This window comes from Protopterus annectens, chromosome 10.part0 (assembly GCF_019279795.1).
Source record: "Protopterus annectens isolate FY-2018-M chromosome 10.part0, PAN1.0, whole genome shotgun sequence".
Lineage (NCBI taxonomy): Eukaryota > Metazoa > Chordata > Ceratodontiformes > Protopteridae > Protopterus > Protopterus annectens.
In genome coordinates, this window is record NC_056744.1 from 716,091,715 (window position 1) to 716,111,170 (window position 19,456).

At 38.6% G+C, this 19,456-nt stretch overlaps 1 protein-coding gene across 1 annotated transcript in view; it reads left to right on the forward strand.

Moving 5' to 3' along the window:
• The window catches only part of PATJ (PATJ crumbs cell polarity complex component), a gene marked incomplete in the record, with an annotated part of 2,990,875 nt that overhangs the window by 2,689,103 nt on the left and 282,316 nt on the right, over nt 1–19,456 (forward strand). Inside the window, 1 exon segment of the mRNA XM_044085542.1 lies at nt 13,131–13,324. Coding sequence (XP_043941477.1) covers nt 13,131–13,324 — 194 coding nt within the window.

Genomic DNA, 19,456 nt, shown 5'->3' on the forward strand with positions numbered 1-19,456 from the left:
AAAAAGTGGGAGTTAAGTGAACCAGAAACTTTGCTACCCTTGATTGCTGATTCATTACATCCCCATGATGTTGCCTGGCCATAGTACAATGATTCAGTTCTGATGATGATGACAGAAAAGCTCATAAAGCATTTTAGAGTGCTAGAAATTTCAGTGGATTAGTTGGCCTTGTGGCAAACAGGAATGGAGGCCTGGTAACAGCCCAGGTAACCTGAATTCACCTGGAAACTCTGATGCTGGAAGAGTCAGTACAGGGTGGGAAGGAGATGAAGAGGTGTTGCCCTGCTCCTCTATCTCAGGCGGGAGGGGCGTGCTGGTATCACAGTTTATCACTGGGAGCCGAAGGAGGCATCAGCTAGTAAAGAGGTGGGCAGGGTTATGAGCAAGTATATCACTGTAGAGGTTAGGGAGGCTTTGTTGCAACTCCTTTGTTTGTGTCCATCTGTCTATATCACCCAGCATGCAGAGGGTTAGGGCAACTGTGAAAAATATCAACCAGCCATAGCACAATGCTGTTTTTCCTCTGGTGGTAGAACATTGCATAACCTCAAGGCTTTCCTTCCTGTAGAGGAAAGACTTGTCCAGCACATTGAGGTTTCCTTGGTGCATGATGGACTCACAATAGAACAGAGCAGAGCATTAAGATTAATAATGATCTTAGGTTAGCAGTGATTGGGGAAACATTTACCAAAAAGTGTAAGGAGACAGGGAATTTGGTGAGGTATAGGACCTATGAACCCTGCTGAGGTTGAAGGGGCGTCTAAGAGGAGTTACCTCATTGGGGGTAAGAATGATGGAACAGCATAGTGGGTAGAAATGATGAAACAGCACTGTTTGTAGTACATTTGGAAGATTCATTCACGAGACCCATTCTGATGGGCATTGTTCAAGATCTGAATCATATTGGTTAAATGTCTCTGCATCTTATTCTACAGTGAAAGGCTGGGCATGTCAGATTGTCACGTAGTCATGAGGAACTACTGAAATTTATGAGTTTGAGACCCCCCTCCCACCGGAAGACAAGTGTGAAACATTGCTGAATGGCAGTGAATGACAGTACACCCATGCTGTGGTTATATCAAGCAGACACAGGAAGTATTGGAATTTAAAAGAAACTCCATCAATATGAGTGACTGAGAAGGGTAAAATAGTGACTTCTGAAAATTCACAGTGATTCACAAGCAGTGAAATATTTGCATCATCTTGTTGTCAAGAGCAGTGAGGACGGCTCTCTATATAAATAAGCTAGTCATCTTCATAAGGAAATATATCAATCCCAAGACTGCAGAAATAGTCTACCAGTAATGTGAGACATTGCATAAACATGTGAAGTGCAAATTGGAAAGTGAAATTATAAGGACTTAATGTAATTAAAACATCCCAAAACCTGGAAGTTTGAGAATTTGACATGAACAGAATGTACTTGATATGAAATTAGGCATCTTTGATACTGATGGTGCAGAAGCAATCACATTTCAGTAAGAGTAAAATTGTGTGCCACCACAAAAGCATTTGAACATTTTATACTGAATGGAACTTGCTGAAGGTATCCTGCCCTTTTATGGAAAACCAAGAATCTCCTGTGTTTGAGAAAGGTATTTGTTGTCGAACATCTTTGGCTAACAAGTGAAAAACTAACTGCCATAAATGCAGAATATAATAGTGTGAACCCAGAAGAGGAGAAAGATGATAAAGGTAAGAATGACATTCCGGGGTGGACCCTGCTCTGCAGTTGGATTGTCCAGTCAAATAGAATGAGGGAATTCTACTCATGGATATGTTTAGTAAAACATCCCCGACCACTTCCAGAACTTTAGAAAGGTGAGTTATAAAAATCCTAGTGGCTGTACAGAATCTTGGTTTGGAGGTGGTGGATATTTTAGCACAAGTTAAAAAAATGCTTTACCTGAGAGCTGCATTGAAGTTTTGGCACAGATTGGGCTTATTGTTTCCATTTCAACCCCTTTCTAAGATTGCACCCTATCCTTTTTAAGTTTTACTTAATTAGTGTATAGAGGTATTCTCTTGACCCTGTCCATCAAGGTCAGATAGAACCTCTTAACTTGTTTTACAGACAGGTTATGTCTAATGAAAAATATATTGTGTATGCGTTAGAAGACAGACCTGAGACATGCAACCATGCATGTCTTTAAAATACCAACCTAAATGGAGCAGTTCTGGATGTGTATTTGTTTTGTAAGTACTGCCTTGACTGCCTATGGGCCTTAATGCAGTTATCTGACTTGGCAAGAAGCTTAACCTGCAGTTCTAAGCTGGCCGACTGCAAACAGTGTCGTACTGCTTTTTTAAATGCTGCTCTCATGATTTGTCATGATGAAGCTACATAGATTTTTTTTTACCCCATTGGTCTAGGAACTTAAAATTCTAAATGCTGATGTAATGAGGTATGATTTGATGGATATGAATGGAGAAGATCACTGCAGGTGTGAGCAGTAGTTGGTTCATATAAGAATAATCTGTAGGTGCTAAGTATTTCAGATGAGAGTATGGGGTTTGACCTGTAGTTTTTCATATGCCTTCTGATCTAAATTCGAAAGTGATTTGAATCTTCCTCTCAGTGACAGACTTCCTTTTCATCTTCTGAGTGGATAGTAGCCTCATACTCATGAAAGAGAAACTAATGATGTCCTTCTGGACATCTGGGCCCCGTGGCTCCCTTGAGCAGGTCATCCTCTGTGGTAAGGTAGCCAAGGCTTTGGTTTGCTCCTGAAACTCAGCATTGAGAGTCTGGAGAAATTAGAAAATTAATTGATTCCTACCACCATTATCCTATAGATCAGACAAAGAATATTGCAGTCACTGAGGCCTTTGACAGGTTTCTCCACTGAATTTTCCATTAACACTGTCCTCAGTGGTCTTACTGTCAAAAAGAGAGATACCTGTGAAAATGGTTAACTTCTATCATATATCTTTATTAGTGGGAGACCGAGGAGGTGTAGGCAGTGGTGGCACATTTCATTCATCCTCACTTCTGGTTCCTGTTTTTGGGGGCTGAAAATTCTTGTGCCGCTGTTAATACAGTGTCTGTGGTGGATGAAGGTGTTTTTTCACAGCAGTATCTGTTTAACACTAATTCCTCGCAGTTTCCACATAATAAGGGGAAGAGTTTGGAAGTTAATTCGTTGGTCGTTGTTTCGCAGGCACATGGACCTTTTCAACAATTGTACACTGCTGTCGCAGGTACTGACTCTATTTACAAGTGAGGTATGAGTACATTCCTCCAAGCAGTTCAGAGAGGAGGTTTATAATGATAACACTTCTGATGGCAATTTACTGTACAGAACATTTGATTTTCAGAGTGATTTCAGTAATGGTTTTATGGACAGCGCATTTGTTTAGAAGCACTTTCCCTCTCTTAAAGACTTCATTTTTTTATTTGAAAAGAGAGTTACTGAAATGAAAAGTTTACAAATTGAAAATAATTATTTAAGGCAATGTTTAAATTAAAAGATTGTACCACAGAGATTAAGGTTATGCAATTGTCCTTTTGGGCTGGTGTATTGCAGGGAACTTGTGGATGATTTTAAGATGTTTGATGCACATGGTTCCAAGCTCATGCAAAAGATTGCTAAATATAATGAGCTATATATCGGGACTGTAAGTAAAGATGTGGTAGAGTTGTATCACAAAATTTTAACAAGAGTTGTTATTTGGAGCATTTAAAAATTTGTATGAAAATGTTTAAAGAAGAGTTGATAGTAAACGTAGTAACATTTTCTAAAGAAAAAAAAAAAGCTTGAGAGGGACATCAAGCAATATAAAAATAGATAGGCCTACCCTAGCAAATCATTGTTTTTTCTTAGAAAAGAAAAGAAAGGTTTTTATTCAAATTATGAGCATTCATCTGTTTCAGTTGTGGCAGGGGGAGGGGTGATGGATGCTCTTAGGGAGTGTCTGGCTAGAGAGTCTTATACTGAGTGATGAAGTACAGGATTTTCAGTATCCACAATGTTCAAAGAGGCTAGCAAGTCATTCCATGCAATTGGGAGACCCTGACCAGAAATATTTGAACCTTTCACCCCTGTCACCCCGCAAAGGGTATGGGAAGAAAACACGGGGGAAGATATATATATATATATATATATATATATATATATATATATATATATATATAAACTGCACGGATTGTGTTATCACGAAAGAGCATTTTTCCCTATTTCAAAAAGGTTGTAAGTTTGTTCCCAGCAGATTGGATGATTGAGTTGAAATTATTTACTAGGAAGCTTTTTTTCATGTCAAGAAAAAGGAACCAAGGAAGAGGAGCAATGAGCAAGAAGTTAATATTAAAAACATAGTGTGTTCAATCCCCCTCTACACGAGACTATTCACATTTTTGAAAAGGCAGTTACAGAAGAATTGTACAGTTTGAGTTATTCTAACAAGAGCTATATTTCTAACCTGACCAAAGAAGAAAAAAATGCTTTTTGATAAGGTATGGAATAATGGAGCAGTACGAATTATGAAACCTGACAAAGGGGGGTGGGGTGGCACAGTGTTATATCATGCCCATGGCTATTCTAATGCTATGCTAGAGATTCTACACAATGCTGAGGTTTACATCCCTGTTTCTAAAAATCAAATAAACATAGCATACCATGTTATTGATTTATTTTTGGAAGAATATTTATTAAACCAAAGCATAGACACTGAGACATTTGACTTTTTATTGAATCCAAAGCCTGTTATTCTCATTTTTGGCATCCCCAAAATGCATAAGAATGTTTCGAATCCCCCATTTAGACCAATGTGGCAGTTCTTATCAGTAGGTGGCTGAAGCACATTTATGAAGTGGTCCCCTATCTCCTGAAAGATTTGTGAGACTTTTTGGGAAGGTTGAAAAAGGATCTGTAGAACAAAGATTTCATATTCGTAACTATGGATGGTGTTGATTTGTTCACAGTGATTCCAAGGACAGAGGGCTTGGATTTTTTTCGTGATAGTCTCAGTCAGTTCTCCCGTTTATCTAATGAAAAAAATTAACCTTTTGGTTGAATTGACCTCCATAGTTTTAGAGAACAGTTATATTATTTTTGAAGGAGAGTTTTTTCAACAAATTAGGGTAGCTCCTATGGGTGAAGTTTGTGCCCCAATATTTGGTAACTTTTTGCTTAGTTGGGAGAGCAAATGTGTTTTTAATAGCCCTTTTTTTCAAAATTAAACTTTACCCCAGGTACCTTGACAATATTTTTATGTTATGGGACGGTGCTGAGGATGAGGATCATTCTTTTGTAGAATATCTGAGTAACACCATGGATTTTTTACAATTTATTTGCACTTGGAGTAGAGAGAAGATTAATTATCTCGACACACTTATATCCCATGCAGTGTCTGGGTTTAAATATGTTTACAAGAAAGCAGCATTCCTCATTTCCTACTTATACCATACTAGCTGTCATCACCTTTCACAAAAAAAGAGTTTAGTGAAAGAACAATGTATCAGGATGGCCAGATTGGCATCCCTTCAAGGTGAGGTGAAGGGAGAGTTGGATAAGTTAAAGGAAGTGTTTTTGGTTAGAGGATACCGTAGCAACTTGGTAAGTTCCATTTGTGAAGCAGTTTTTGCAGATTGGTGGGGGTAAATATAAACTACTTTTAGGCATTGGCCTAGAAGGCAAGTATTCATCTGAAAATGAAGGAAGTATGAGAAAGCTGTGGTAGCACAATACATTAAATATTCTAAGGAACAGAAATTGTCAAGAAAAACTGGAATGTTTTTAAAGTCAGCCCAATTCTTTATAATATTGATGGGTCTGAACCCACTTTTATTTTTAAGATAGCACCTAATCTGAAAAATTCTTTTGAACATTGTGTCAATTATTCCCCCTACACTACCACAAAATAAGTGGGAACTACATGCTGTGGGCATTGTAAGCAATGTGGATCTATTGCCAAGAAACAAACCTCTGTGTTAGAGAATATCACAAAATCTAGGGTTACTTTTCAGAGAGGTAACTGTGGTACGCAAGGGGTGGTCTGCTTGGATTTATGCTTGGGTTGTTCTGGACTTTATGTAGGCAAAACCGAGCATATGTTTAAGTTGCGTATTAACGAACATACTTACAATATTGTTAATACAAAAGAAAACAGTGCTTTGTATAAACGTTCCTTAACCTGCCCTTCTTTCAAGAAGTTTATTTTTGGCATTTTGGAGCATATAGTGCAAGGCCCATGAGGGGTAGGGGGATTGGAAAATTTATTAGCTAAGCATGAATTGGTATGGCAGATTAGATTAGGTACCACCTTCCCATCAGGTTTAAATAAGCACACCTCCATCTCCTCATTTTACAAATGAAGGCCAGTAAGCTTTAGAATTTTCAGGAATTTTAGGAAGCGTTTGAAACATTTTAGTATTGTTCCTTTTGTAGCAATGTTTTAATTCATCAAATATGCTATTGCATTGTGGTTTTTAGATAATGGTTTATAGCTGAAATTTGTTTCATATGATATAATTTGTAGTTTTTAGTCAATGACTATGACAGATGAACAAGTACTGTCACTTTATGAAAGCAATAGAAATGTAACATGCACAAGTTTAATTAGGGAGTAATCAACAAGTAGTTTAGGACAACTTGTATTTCATAAGATTGCATTTCACGATGGCTTGTATTCTGATGAAGTCTCCAGAGTGAGAAGAAAGCGCTTCATTATTTATTTATTTTTTATCTTTATTAAATCTCTGGGCAGATAAACGTTTGGACCCTCTTGCTGGCGTTTTGTTTTTGTGTGTTACACATATATATATATATATATATAATATGTGTGTGTGTGTGTGTGTGTGTTTTTTCAGGAAATATATTTTGCTTCTTTCTCACAGCTGGCTGTCAGCTTGATCCTCCTCAATCTCCATATCCCCAAAGCCAGTTGAAGTTCTTCATATTCAGTTGCAATACTAATCCTTTGGGTCTTCCTGCCATGCCATGCAGAAGCCTGCAACTGGTCTAATTTTCAGAGTCTTAGCATCATCACAAGCCGATGAACACTCAAGGATCAAAATCTGGATGTCAGGGTATAAGAAGGACATCCATCAGTTCTTAGTTCTTTCTAGCCGTGCAGTCCAGTGTACTTCAAGTGTGCTTTATATGCTTGCAGTCCATCACTCAGCTCATGTTTTCAGTGGATAAGAACCCTGTTGAGGAAATTTCTTCTCTAAGTAATGTTCAAAAGTTAATAAATGTTTGGCCTGTGGAAAACAAATCCCACACAAAGATTTTCACTCATTGTGCTTGTTTTGTTTGGGTCCTCAGCACAGTTTCTCTAACTGTTTGATGGTGCTAAGTTTATTGTAAAAAAAAAAAACCCTTAAGCATAGGGCCAAGGTACTCACAGCTTATATGGATTCCTTGTCATTCGCTTCTTCAGTAGCGTTGCAGCATCCAACTTCTGTAGGGCCCATATTAACTCTAGCAGCTACTGTTGATATCCCAAAAAAAATGAAAAGATAAAAAAAAAAAGTTGGGATCCAGAGACCACAGAAAAAAAACTATTGTGTCAGCTCCTAGCTTGACTGAAGACCTACGTGAAGCAACTTTGCACCCCCCTGGGACCAGCAACTGCTAGGCCAAAACTCTCTGTCATGACCCCTTGGGAGGCTACTACGGTCCTTGGCCTACCTACAAATATTACCACCACCACCACTGACATGTCAGTTGGGTCTGACACTACTATGCAGATATCAGTTTCTGATGTCCGAGAAGTGGTTCCAGAGTGAGACCTTAGGTCTTCCCTAACTGCCGACGTTCTTACTGAGGTTGCGATGAGATGACCGCATCCCTTATGTACATCAGTTAATCTTTTTAACTGCCCTTGGCCTCTGCATCTCAGTCTGAAGTGCAGGATCTTGTCAAGCTAGCACAGGAATTCATGGAATTCATCCATAAATCCCGAGAACCCTCCCAACCTTCTTCTGAGGCTTCTCCAACTCTGACTAAAAGAACAAGGGCAGTAGACTCCCAAGAGAATGAAGACTCTTCATCCTTTGAGAATGAGGAAAAACTCTCTTATTCAAGTCATTTACATCCCCAAACCTACCCTGACTCAGACTCACATGATATTCTCTCTTCAGCTTACCCACCCAAAGGCCTTTGCTTTGGAGACACTTAAATGAAGGAAGCTTTTAACTGGGAAACTATGCAGTTCTTCCAGGCACAGTCACATTAGAAGCCTTTGGCTATTCCTGCAGTACACTTTGTACTAGATGATGTTTTTGAGAACATAGCTCTACATCCTGCACATAGGAAACCAGTGCTTGACTTTTGCAAGCATCTCTACAAAATTCCTAAAGCTAATCCCTTTGTGGTCTCCACTGAATCTACTAAAGAGGTTCCCAAAGGACCACCCAGTCATCCCCTACTTAATGACAGGGAGAGCAGACTGCTGGATAGATCTGGCAAGAAAACTTAATCCTCTGCAGCCCTAGCATTGAGAGCTTTATATTGCCGATTCCATATGATAAAATACTTGGAATCACTTCAAGATAAAATAATAGCAAAATGTAATGCTATGGCAGATATAACCTTGTACAAGGAGGTGCAGGACATAGCTAAGGAAACTTTACAGGTAGACAGGCATTCCTTGAAATGTGGCTACATTGCCTTAGATGCTTCTTTCAGAGCAGCTGCCACAGGTTCAGCTATCTGCAGACATGCATGGCTCAGAACTCAGCCACTATCAGATCAAGTAAAAGCAAAGTCATTGGATGCCCCACCAGACAAAGAGTTTCTGTTTCGATCTCCAGCTGAATAAGTCTCTATGAAACTAGACAAAAAGGCAAACAAAAACTGTCAAAGAATTCTACTTATCTCCTACCCAGAGGTACAGTAGAAACTGTCCCTCTAAACCTTGGCCCTTTCCACCTAGACAGGTCAAGGGGGGCCTCCCCATGGAAAAAGATCAAGGCAATTCAGAAGATGGTATACAGAACAGCCACATAAATCAGGTGCCACCAAAGAGCATGTTCAACAGAGAACAAGTGTGACTGTGTACTAACACTCCTTCCCTATCTGGACACCTGGCTGGAAGACTGTCCTGCTTCCTAAGCCAGTGGAAGACTATCACCAAGGAATCAATGGGTCCTCAGCATTATAGAAAAGGGAATACTGTATCCAGTTCAGGGACCCCCCCACCTTCTTGGGCATACCAAGATCTCTAAAGGGACAACAAAACTTCTTGCCTATGATTATCAAAGTTTTCTTCATCACTGGTCCATGCAGCTAGCATCTCCAGGTCAAGGAGAAAAGGATATTCCTGGTCCCAAGAAAAGTGAGAACCTGGAGATCGAGCCTAGATTTTTCAAAGCTAAACTAATTTATTTATTTATTATTTATTTAACATTTGTTTACCGGGAAAGTCCGACTTGGAACAAATCCAATTTTCAGCGGAGGCCCGGGGAGAAACACTCCAGATGCATGTCTTTGTAATCATGTATGTACCAAAATTACATTGCAAAATCTACCCATGATTTTTCAGGATGCTTCCATGGTCACTATTGACCTTAAGGAATCTTTCTTTCATGTTCCTATGGCAGTCAGCCACAGAAAATACCTATGCTTAATAGTATCAGGCCTCCCACTTCCAAATTTTGTCCTTTACCATGTTGTCTCTCTACTGCCTGAAGAATTTTTACAAAATGTCTGGCACCCCTCATGGCACACTGTGGAATGCTGGGGTGGGAGGGGGGTACACATCTATCCCTACTTAGACGACTGTGTCATCTAGGGAAGATCCATTTCTGAGACCCTGGATGCCCTCCAGACCTGCTCCCAAAAGGTGGGCCTCATGTTAGTTATACAAAAGTCTCAGATAAGACACCCTGATGGACTCTATCCAAGGGAAAGCACTTCTTCCTCAGGACAAGATGGTTTCTTGACAGGTTATTTGAACAAACTACTCACAAAATAATTTGTCTTGGCTAGAGAGTTCTTAATAACATTAGGATATATGCCATCAGCAAAGCTACACATGAGGAAACTCAAGTGGTTTCTCAAAAATGTCTGGGGGTAGCACTTTGATTCCCTAGAAACCCTTCTACCCATTTTACCCTACCTCAAGAAGGAACTTCTATGGTGGAAGAACACCATACAAGAGAACCCAAGAGCAACTTTTTACACTGCATCAGGCAGATAAGACCGGCCGGGCTGTAACTTGGGGAGACCCACTAGTCCTGCTTTGGGTGCAGGGCATTTGGTCCCCCAAACAGAGGAAATTGCATATCAATCTGAAGGAAATGCTAGCAGTCGTCTTAGCCATAAAAGCTTTCTGACAGCATTTAAGCTCAGGAACTCTGGGCAAACAATACCACAGTCATGCAGTGCATAAACAAAAAAGGAGGGACCTTACCTTACCCACTGTGCAGCCTTACAATAAAGATCTGGATGCTAGCCCAAGACTTGGGGATTACTGTCATAGCATCGTACATCCTGGACTAAAGCAGTCTTCTAGCAGACCCCTTGAACACGGACCTACTAAATATAGACAAATGGATGTTGAAAAGCAAAGTGTTCCTGGAGCTCCCCACTGCAGACCTTTTTATCTTTCTCTGCAACAAAGACTTCTGAGATTCTGCTCCAGAACTCAACAGGATGGAGCATGGAAAATAGATTCCACTGCATTCATATTGACCCATTGGTTCCTGTACACCTTCTCTCCATTACCTTTGATTCCTACTGTACTTAGAGAGAGTGAGACTGACAAGCCTAGCATGATACTGGTAGCCTTCTTCTGGCCCAGACAATATTGATTCTCTTGTCTTCATCCTCAGTGAGGAGAGGTTTTGCATGCACCCAAAAGACAAAGGCCTTCTAAGCCAAATCAGCGATTTGGTATTCCACCCCGGCCTGGCAACTCTCAGTTTAGCTGTCTGGAAGACTGGGTCATTACACCCACCTTGTTGCCTTACCCAAAAGAGATGCTATGTATTTTGAAGAATGCAAGAAAGCCTGTCACCAGAAAATCATACATGGCAAAATGGAAGAGATTTTCTACCTGGTGTCATGGACTGCACACTATCCAAGCTCAAGGAGACATCATTTTAGTGCTGCTTTATCTATCAGTACGGTCTGAACAGGGTCTTTCTTATTCCTGTATAAAGATCCATGCTTCTGATATCTCAGTGTGCTTGCAGGTTACTCTACCACTCTTCTCTCACCCTCACTTGAAACTGTTTCTAAAAGGGGTGATTCACTTGAGATCTCCCAGAAAGAACCACTTTCCAGCACAGGATCTAAACCATGTATTGGAAAAACTAACTCTGCCACTCTTTGAGCCGGCTGCTACTGTGCCTGTCAAGATGCTCACCTTCCTTACAGCCATCACTTCAGCTAGAAGAGTCTCTGAACTGCAAGCTGTCATTTCTATAGAGCCTTTCACTGTCTTCTACAGGGACAGGGTAACCCTCATAACAAACCTGTCATTCATGCCAAAGGTAGTTTCAGAACTCCACCTTAACCAGGCTATCCATCTGCCAGTCTACCTTCCAAATCAACAGAACAAAGTGGAAAGAATTCTCCACTCACTGGATGTCCACAGACAAATTGGGTACTATCTTTTAAAGAACAAAAGGTAGGGACAACATAGACCAGTTGTTAGTATCGTTCACAGAGGGAAAACAGGGCAAGCATTTCTCAAAGTAAACCTTCTCTAAATGGATTACAAACTGCATCAGCTTTTGTTACCTGTACCATGGAAATCCTCTACCTGGCCACATTAGAGCCCATACCGCCAGGCATGGGGCAGCTACCACTGCTTCCCTCAAAGGAGTTCCCAGTCAAACCATCGTAGAGCAGCCACTTGGAATTATGTTCACACCTTTACTAAACACTATAAAATAGGACAGAGCAGGGTTCGCTCCGCTATCCTACAAAATATTATTTTTTTTAAACCTACAATAATCTCCTCCACTCTCAGAATAGCTTTGGAAGTCTTCCCTGTGATTAGTACTACAACTTTCACTATGCAGAACATAGTACAGTCGTGACCCACTTACCATAATTGCAGATGTTCGAGTAGATCAGTGATGCAGTACATATTCCCACATTCCTCCACCTCAACGATGCAGGGGTCATCTCTGTTAATCCCTTTGGCTCATCTCATCTACTCTTACGTTTCTTATTCTTTGCATTCTCAACCAAAACCAGACAGCTTGGGAGGTTATGGTATCCGCAGGCATCAAACTGCTTTTCTTGTCTTAGAAAGAAGATGGTGTCGATGAATGCCCTTCTTATACCCTGACCTCTGGACATTGGTCATTGAGCAGCCCTTAGCTTGGGATGATGCTAAAAGACAATGGAAATTGAGCCAGTCATGGGCTTCTGCATGGCAGGAAGACCATGAAGATTAGTACTGCACATTGATCTACTCAAACATTTACAGTTATGGTAAGTGGGACACAGGTGTACTTCCTCCTGGACCTAATCTGATGTTCAGGGCTGGAGAGGAGATTGTGGTATCCCAGAGCAGAATAATTTTATGCCCTACTTCTATCCCACCCCCAAATATATTGTGCATATGTATTACTTTATCAGTAGCTATGCTGCACTGTTTACAGAGAAGATGGATTTGGCAACTTTTCTGAAGTAGATAAAGCACTGTAATTATGCGGTTACACTGTCTGAATCACACTTATCCCTCTTGTAACAGCTGTGTGATATGTACGTTAGAAGTGAAGAAATGCTTGTCTGTAACTTAGTAAGCTAGGTAACCAATGGCATTAGTAGGAATACTTAGCTCAGTCACCATGGTGTTTCCATCCTAGGCAGAGCAGAACTTAGTAGGCTTCTGTGGAAGCTATAGCTACTCGATACAGCTGCTTACACTTTTAAATATAGGCACCAAAGATGGTATAGTAATTTGGTATATAATTATTTGATGTAGCTTGCATGGCATTAACTGACTGAAACCTCCATTGCTGTAGAATACATTGAAGCCGTATTTAAGAATGAGGAAGATAGTTTACTTGCTAAGACACTGTATTTCTTACTTTAGCAACATGAATGGTACAGCACAGTGCATTACATTGAAATGTACAGTCAGTGTCCAAGAACAATACACATTCTGAATTGTGAAAGGAAAAAAGTGTACCTAAAACAAATTTGAAAAATTGTCTTATTTTCTAGGTTAATGGTGTGGATTTACGAAATGTTTCACATGAAGAAGCTATCACTGCCTTGAGGAAAACCCCTCAGAAAGTGTTACTTTCTGTCTACAGAGATGAGTCACAGTATAAAGATGAAGAGAATTTAGATCTCATTTCTGTTGACCTCCAGAAGAAGTCTGGCAGAGGTCTTGGCCTCAGCATCGTTGGAAAACGGTATATGCTTATTTTAGTGACTACTGTAATGTATGTGCACAGAACCCAACAGCTTGCTTTAGAAAAGTACATTTTTTTTCAGTGGTGAGATTTAATGTTTTCCTGTCACTGTTACAGAGTAATAAAAATCTTTTTCTTTTCAGTTGTTCTAGAAATGTATATCAATCCATATATATTTGAATAATGACCAGTAAAGATTCACGGCTTTGGAATACAGAGGTTGTTGCAAGACACCAAGTATATTAATACAAGTACCAAGAGTTGCAAGCAGTTTCTTTATGTAAAAAACAATAGCGGTACACTGAAGCACGACTTTGAAAACCATCTAATGGAAATCTCTAAAAACGTTTATTTGTAGGTTAGCGCTTTCACCACTAGCGTGGCTTCATCAGACCATCAATATATAATCTAAACAAGTTAAATAATCAAACATTTATATAGAAAATGCTACATTAAGTCAAATATTCTGCCTTTTACTATTGGACCTATTTTTACATGCATATGTAGGATAATGACATCAGGTTAAGTTAAACAATTTCAAGTCATCATCCCTCTTAAAAACAAGTTATTAAACTTTCATAAGTTCCTCCAACATTACTCATAAAATGTAAATAGAGTCTGTTTTTTTACCTATATTAATTAAATAAAATAAATACTATTACATCCATTTATACAACTACCTAAAGTTGCAGTAATGTTCACTAGCGTTACCGGATGTCAAATTCAATGCATCACTTATTTATACACATCTAATGTTCAGCTTCAGAGTATTGTAACACATTAAGCATGAAATTATCATGTATATATAAGCAAATACATGGAGTATTTCATTGTCATAATAATTATACTAAGCCAAGCTCTGTATTAAAATGCTTCTGCTTCCATACGTTCAGCATTCAGGTGGAGAATACCTTCTATTACAATTCCCATTAGTAACTAATAACAATTATTTTCCATTGTATAGACCTTTTATGTTGTTACAATGTTTCCACCCTCTCATGACATATAGTCAGACCATATAAGCTACCACTCGAATAGCAGTTTACGTGCCTCACTCAACAAAGCCAAAGTCACTTAGAAGATAGTGTTTACTGTCTATATCATCCACTTATGCACAAATTTGGCTTGATAAAAATTCATAACTAAGATGAATATCAAATGGTGGTAAATTTCCTACACAAGTGTATTAATCACTACTATGTCTATTTAAAAATATATATAAATGATATATTTTTCTATATGATGATAGCATCCTAACAAATGTCCAAATAGCATTCAAATTGTCACCCAAGTAACAGCATTCATATCAGTCACGCAAAAGTCAGCACCTCTTAAAAATAGTAGATGTTATTTCCAACATCATGTCCAATTTCAAATATATAGCTATAAAATCATATCGCATATAAGGACATCAACTATTCACTTAACTGATGTAAGTTGAATGCTTTCAAACTGCTACTTGAGTGGTAGCTACAGTAATAGCTGCAGAGGGATCAGCACATTTACTGTTCCAATTTCAGATCCAACTTCCCATGATTAACTACAAGGTTAGATATATTTTTTAAGGCATCCCCTTCTACTTAACCTACTTTTATACATGGAAAGATGTGATTATTAATCAGTTGTATCCTAAAGAAATATCAATTACATGATCTTCTCATAGTCCCAATCATGTAATTGATATTTCTCTGAGCCGATACAACCCACAAAAAATGGAATATGCGATTATAAATGCTATGTTCTATTCTTTAGCTGCGACTAAAATAAGACTTAATTCCTAACCAGCCTGAAAGATTCTGAATTACACCTGGGACTGCCCTCATGCTTCACTCCCTAGTTGCAGCTGCTGTAGAAGTAGAGACAAGAAACCTGGTCCTAAGAAGTATGATTTCCTTCCTTTTTAAGAACAAGCTTCTGAGAAGTGGTGATGTTGATAACTAGTAGTTTCTCTCAACAGAAAAGCAAACTGTAGAAACATTTGCCCATTTTTAAGAAACACTGCATTAACAGCTTCCAGAAATTAAGTCCATTAGATGAACATAAAAAATATTGGGGAGAGAGACAGCTGGTAAACTAGAGAACTTGGTGTTCTTTGATGGACATGCTGTGACTGAAATATTACTGGGCCACACCTGTAAAGCACATTATGTGGCCTTGAGACTTAGGTTTACAAACAGAGGAAAATTGTAGCATTGCTTTAGGTTTCAGAATTCAAGGCAGGTATTGTTCCATGAATTATATGCAATAACTGAATGAGTAGATGTTAGATGTTTTTGATTAGATCACTGTTGCAGTATTCTTAACAACTGGGCCTTCCCCTGCAAAGGTCCATTCTGTCTAGCCAGCTTTCTGAAGTACAGGACTCTTCTCCTGTGAACATTATGTCTGCCTTAGCCATGCACCACTCTACAGGTATACAAGGTGTACATGCTTGCATTATTTCCAGAACCTTCTTGCTGTGCTCATCTGTGCTGGCATGCATCAGTATTGTAAACAGTTTTTCCATTGCATCAGGTGCAGTTTGTGAAGATGAGGCAGATAAACAGTCTGCTGGGGATTCTTTCTTCCTATATTATATAACATGCACTTTCTCTTCTATGTCTGTGTCGAATAATGGAAGTGTGACTTTGATAGAAAAATACCTTATCAAGACTACCACACTAGCAGATTATTTTGTCTTGAGATAAAGCACAATTTTAAGTCCTGTCAGGTTTGTCAGGGTTTTGCTTATAAATCTAATAGAAGCTACCTTTGGACCCTTGACCAATATCTGGAAAATAAGGTTATTGTTGCTGTTAGTCTTAATTGTTTTACCGAGACCTTTGCAGCCCCAGGGCCATCCATTAGTATCTCTTAGGACATCTAGTATTGCCCCTGTAGAGACTTTTGACCAGGGACTGAGGCACATCTGGCTGCTACCAAATGTTCTTCTGACTCTTTTCCTGTGGGTTATAGACAACCTAGAGTTACAATAACAGAAGGTGAAGGGGGTGTTCATCAAGTTTCCTTCAAAGAAGGAATTGAAGATTTTCATGTAAAGGTCTATCCGTCAGCACCTAAAACCCTAGGAGGATGTCCCACATAAAAGACAGCAGAAGAGAAAACTCATTTCCCCTCCTTTTTCTCCTTGGCAAACTTTTTCTGAGAATTATGCTCTTCAAACAATTCAGGATGATTGGTTTGCATTAACTCAAGGACTGGCAAAGGCTTTTCAAGCATTATATCTAGGACAGGCCTACTCTGTTGTTCCTACTGAAAGAAAAATGGATTTGTTTTTGTATGTAGAGGATCACTCTGATGAAGAACGCTAGGAGTATGCTTCTCAGATCCCGTCTCCTTCTGACTATCGGTCAGATTTGTAAGGTACTCTTTCTTCTGATTCTCCCAGTAAGGACGTTTCTTTTGGTGAAACTATAGCTAAGATGAAAAATATTTATTAAAAGACAAGGAAGCAAGAGAATATTACTCACTCAAAAGAGTTATTTTGATCTTCTCTATGTGGATATTCCTAAAGTTGTGACTATTCCTCAATGCTGAGAGAATTGGAAGATTCCCTTTTAGATGCTTTTTTATTCCTGGATTCCCAGTCACTTCTAAAAGACCTGATAGATTTTAAATTGCAAGGGATTCACACAAATATCTTTATAAAAACCTTTTTGCTGACCCTGTTGTTATTTCTGGGGACTTGAAGAAGGGAGATAAATTAGTTTCTTCTCCTAATTCTCTTCCTAATGATAAGAAGAGCAGAGCCCTTGATGGGTTTGGCAAAAAAGTTCATATGTATGACTAAATTCCTTTTAGCTATGTTAGACAGTATGGCTTCAAAGATTTCTGAAATTTGTAACCTGCACTTGAGCTCATAACTTCAAGAAATGCTTCATTTGCCTCTCAGGTTACTAAACCTTCTATAAAATGTTGATATAATGCTACTGATGCAGCATCTAGAAAGCTGCTACTGGCTCTGTCATTCTTAGACATGAGTTATTCAGTGCTCCTCTGGATAAAAAAATTGTCATTTGTTGACTTCCAAAATGTCTGCACACTGACCAACAGCTTAACTTCAGCTCTCCCACTGTGGAACTGAGAAAAAGGAGTGCCAATGAAACTCTTTTTATTTTTTTTTTTTTGGGGGGGTACATTCAGGTATTGGCTATTAAGTACACTGCTTGGGTACCAGCAAAGATGAAATTTGGAAAAATTGAAAGAAAATCAACCAAAAAGTGAAGAAAAAACACTGCCTGGGAATTATTCTGCAGCTGTTCAGCAAAAAATCTATACCACAGAAACTGGAAGGAATAAACTATATTAATTTTATAAAAGCACAAATAAGCAACTGGACTGGTGTTCCATAGCAGAGTTTGATAACTGAAAGGGCACATCAAGTGTATGCTCCAAATTTGGCCACGAGAAAGCAGCCAAGACCTATATTGGCAAAGATGCAGTCATAACAGCAAAAAGACCTGATTCTGACAAAATTATGGCAGAAGGGCAAAGTATTAAAAATTCAAGACAGCAGAGTATTTTTAGAAAATGATTATTCACTGTACAGCAGGCAGAAGAGAAGCAAATTTATCTCAGCGGTCAGGGAATGTCAGGAGATGGGTATGAGATTCAAGCTGCTGTAGCCAGCTGTCTTGCAGAGTATTTTTCCCCAGAGGATCAAAGACATTTTTTTAATGCAGAAAAGGATAAGGACTAAATAAAAAAAAGTTTATCCAAAAACTGAGGCAGCAAGTGGAAGGGGACACTTTTTCACATTCTTTTGATAGTAGAGTTCATAGAGACTTTGCCAGAGAGACCTTTTCCAGTGTTCCAAAGGAAAATACTTTTGAGACAGATGAAAAAGCACAGAATTTGACTAGTAGAATCAGGAGTACCTTGAACTTGAACCAGAGTCTGGTGTTGGGAGAAGGAAATTAACAGGAAGAAGACATGCAACACTGACATTAATGAGTAAATGAGACTATAAAGCATCAGTCACTTTTGTGAAATATGGCTTTGCAGTAAAAAGTGGCTGGGAAAGACTGGACTTTTGCCTACTTTGTTAAACGTGTGGGTGAACTGCAAAGCACATACCCCACTTTTTGTTGTTAAATGTTTATGAGGACACTAAAAAGAGAAAAAAAATAAGTAAAACAGTTGATCTTGCTAGTATTTGTATAAAGCATTTCATATTATAAACAGTATATTATATATAGTAAAACAATACTGTGTAGTGTGTAGTTAGTATTTTAAATGTGGGGGAAGTCTTTTCAGTGACTGCTGTATGTGTTATAGATATTGAAGTTAACAAGTACTTTTAGCTGTAAGAAATACAGGCTTTACAGTATAACAAGAGAAGAAAGGCTGGACAAAAGCAAGTATAATGTTAGTATGTTGTGATCTTGGGCTCCTGGGGTGGGGTGAGGTTAGGTATAAAAGATCACTGATTATATTAACTGTAGAATTAAAACTTTTTCTCTTATTTGAACAGGGGTGAATATCTAGATTAATGCCTTTGGCTTACGCAATAAACCAAGTGTTTTTTTGTAAACAAGAAGGCTTGGAAAATAAAACAAAATTATGACAGCCATGAAAAATTCAAAGTTTCTTACATCTGCAAATATATTAGCTTGTTGTTTTTCCATTAGCAAATCTTCAGTTGGAGTCAAAAGGTATGCAGCTGAAAGCAGCTGTACATTCTTTTCTAAGTGAGGTTTACAAAGATTAATTGTTTTTACATGGAGATGAGCTGTCTGCAGGTACAAGCAATTAATCTTGTGAGTTCTGAGCATTCTTTGTTGAAGTAAATATAAAATTTAAAGATACAATGGCAAACAATTCAGTGAAAAATAAAGTTTGAAATTATGGGAAATGATTAAGAGGTAGCCTTCCTAGCAGCCTTAATGCTATAATTTATTTAATTGAGCAGTATGCAGTTTAGTTTTATTTATAGAAAGTCAGTGTATTTTATTCTTAAGCCTGAAAATTAATGTTTTCTGAAAGCATGCAAGCTGTCTTTCACATTTTGGATGTGGACTGTGATAAGAAAAGAAATGAACAAACAACAATCAGTTTAAGTGGAAAGATGGCTGAAACGTGCTTTAGCATGAGTAACCGTAAAAGCTGTCAACTTGGGGCAGTTGTTCTTGA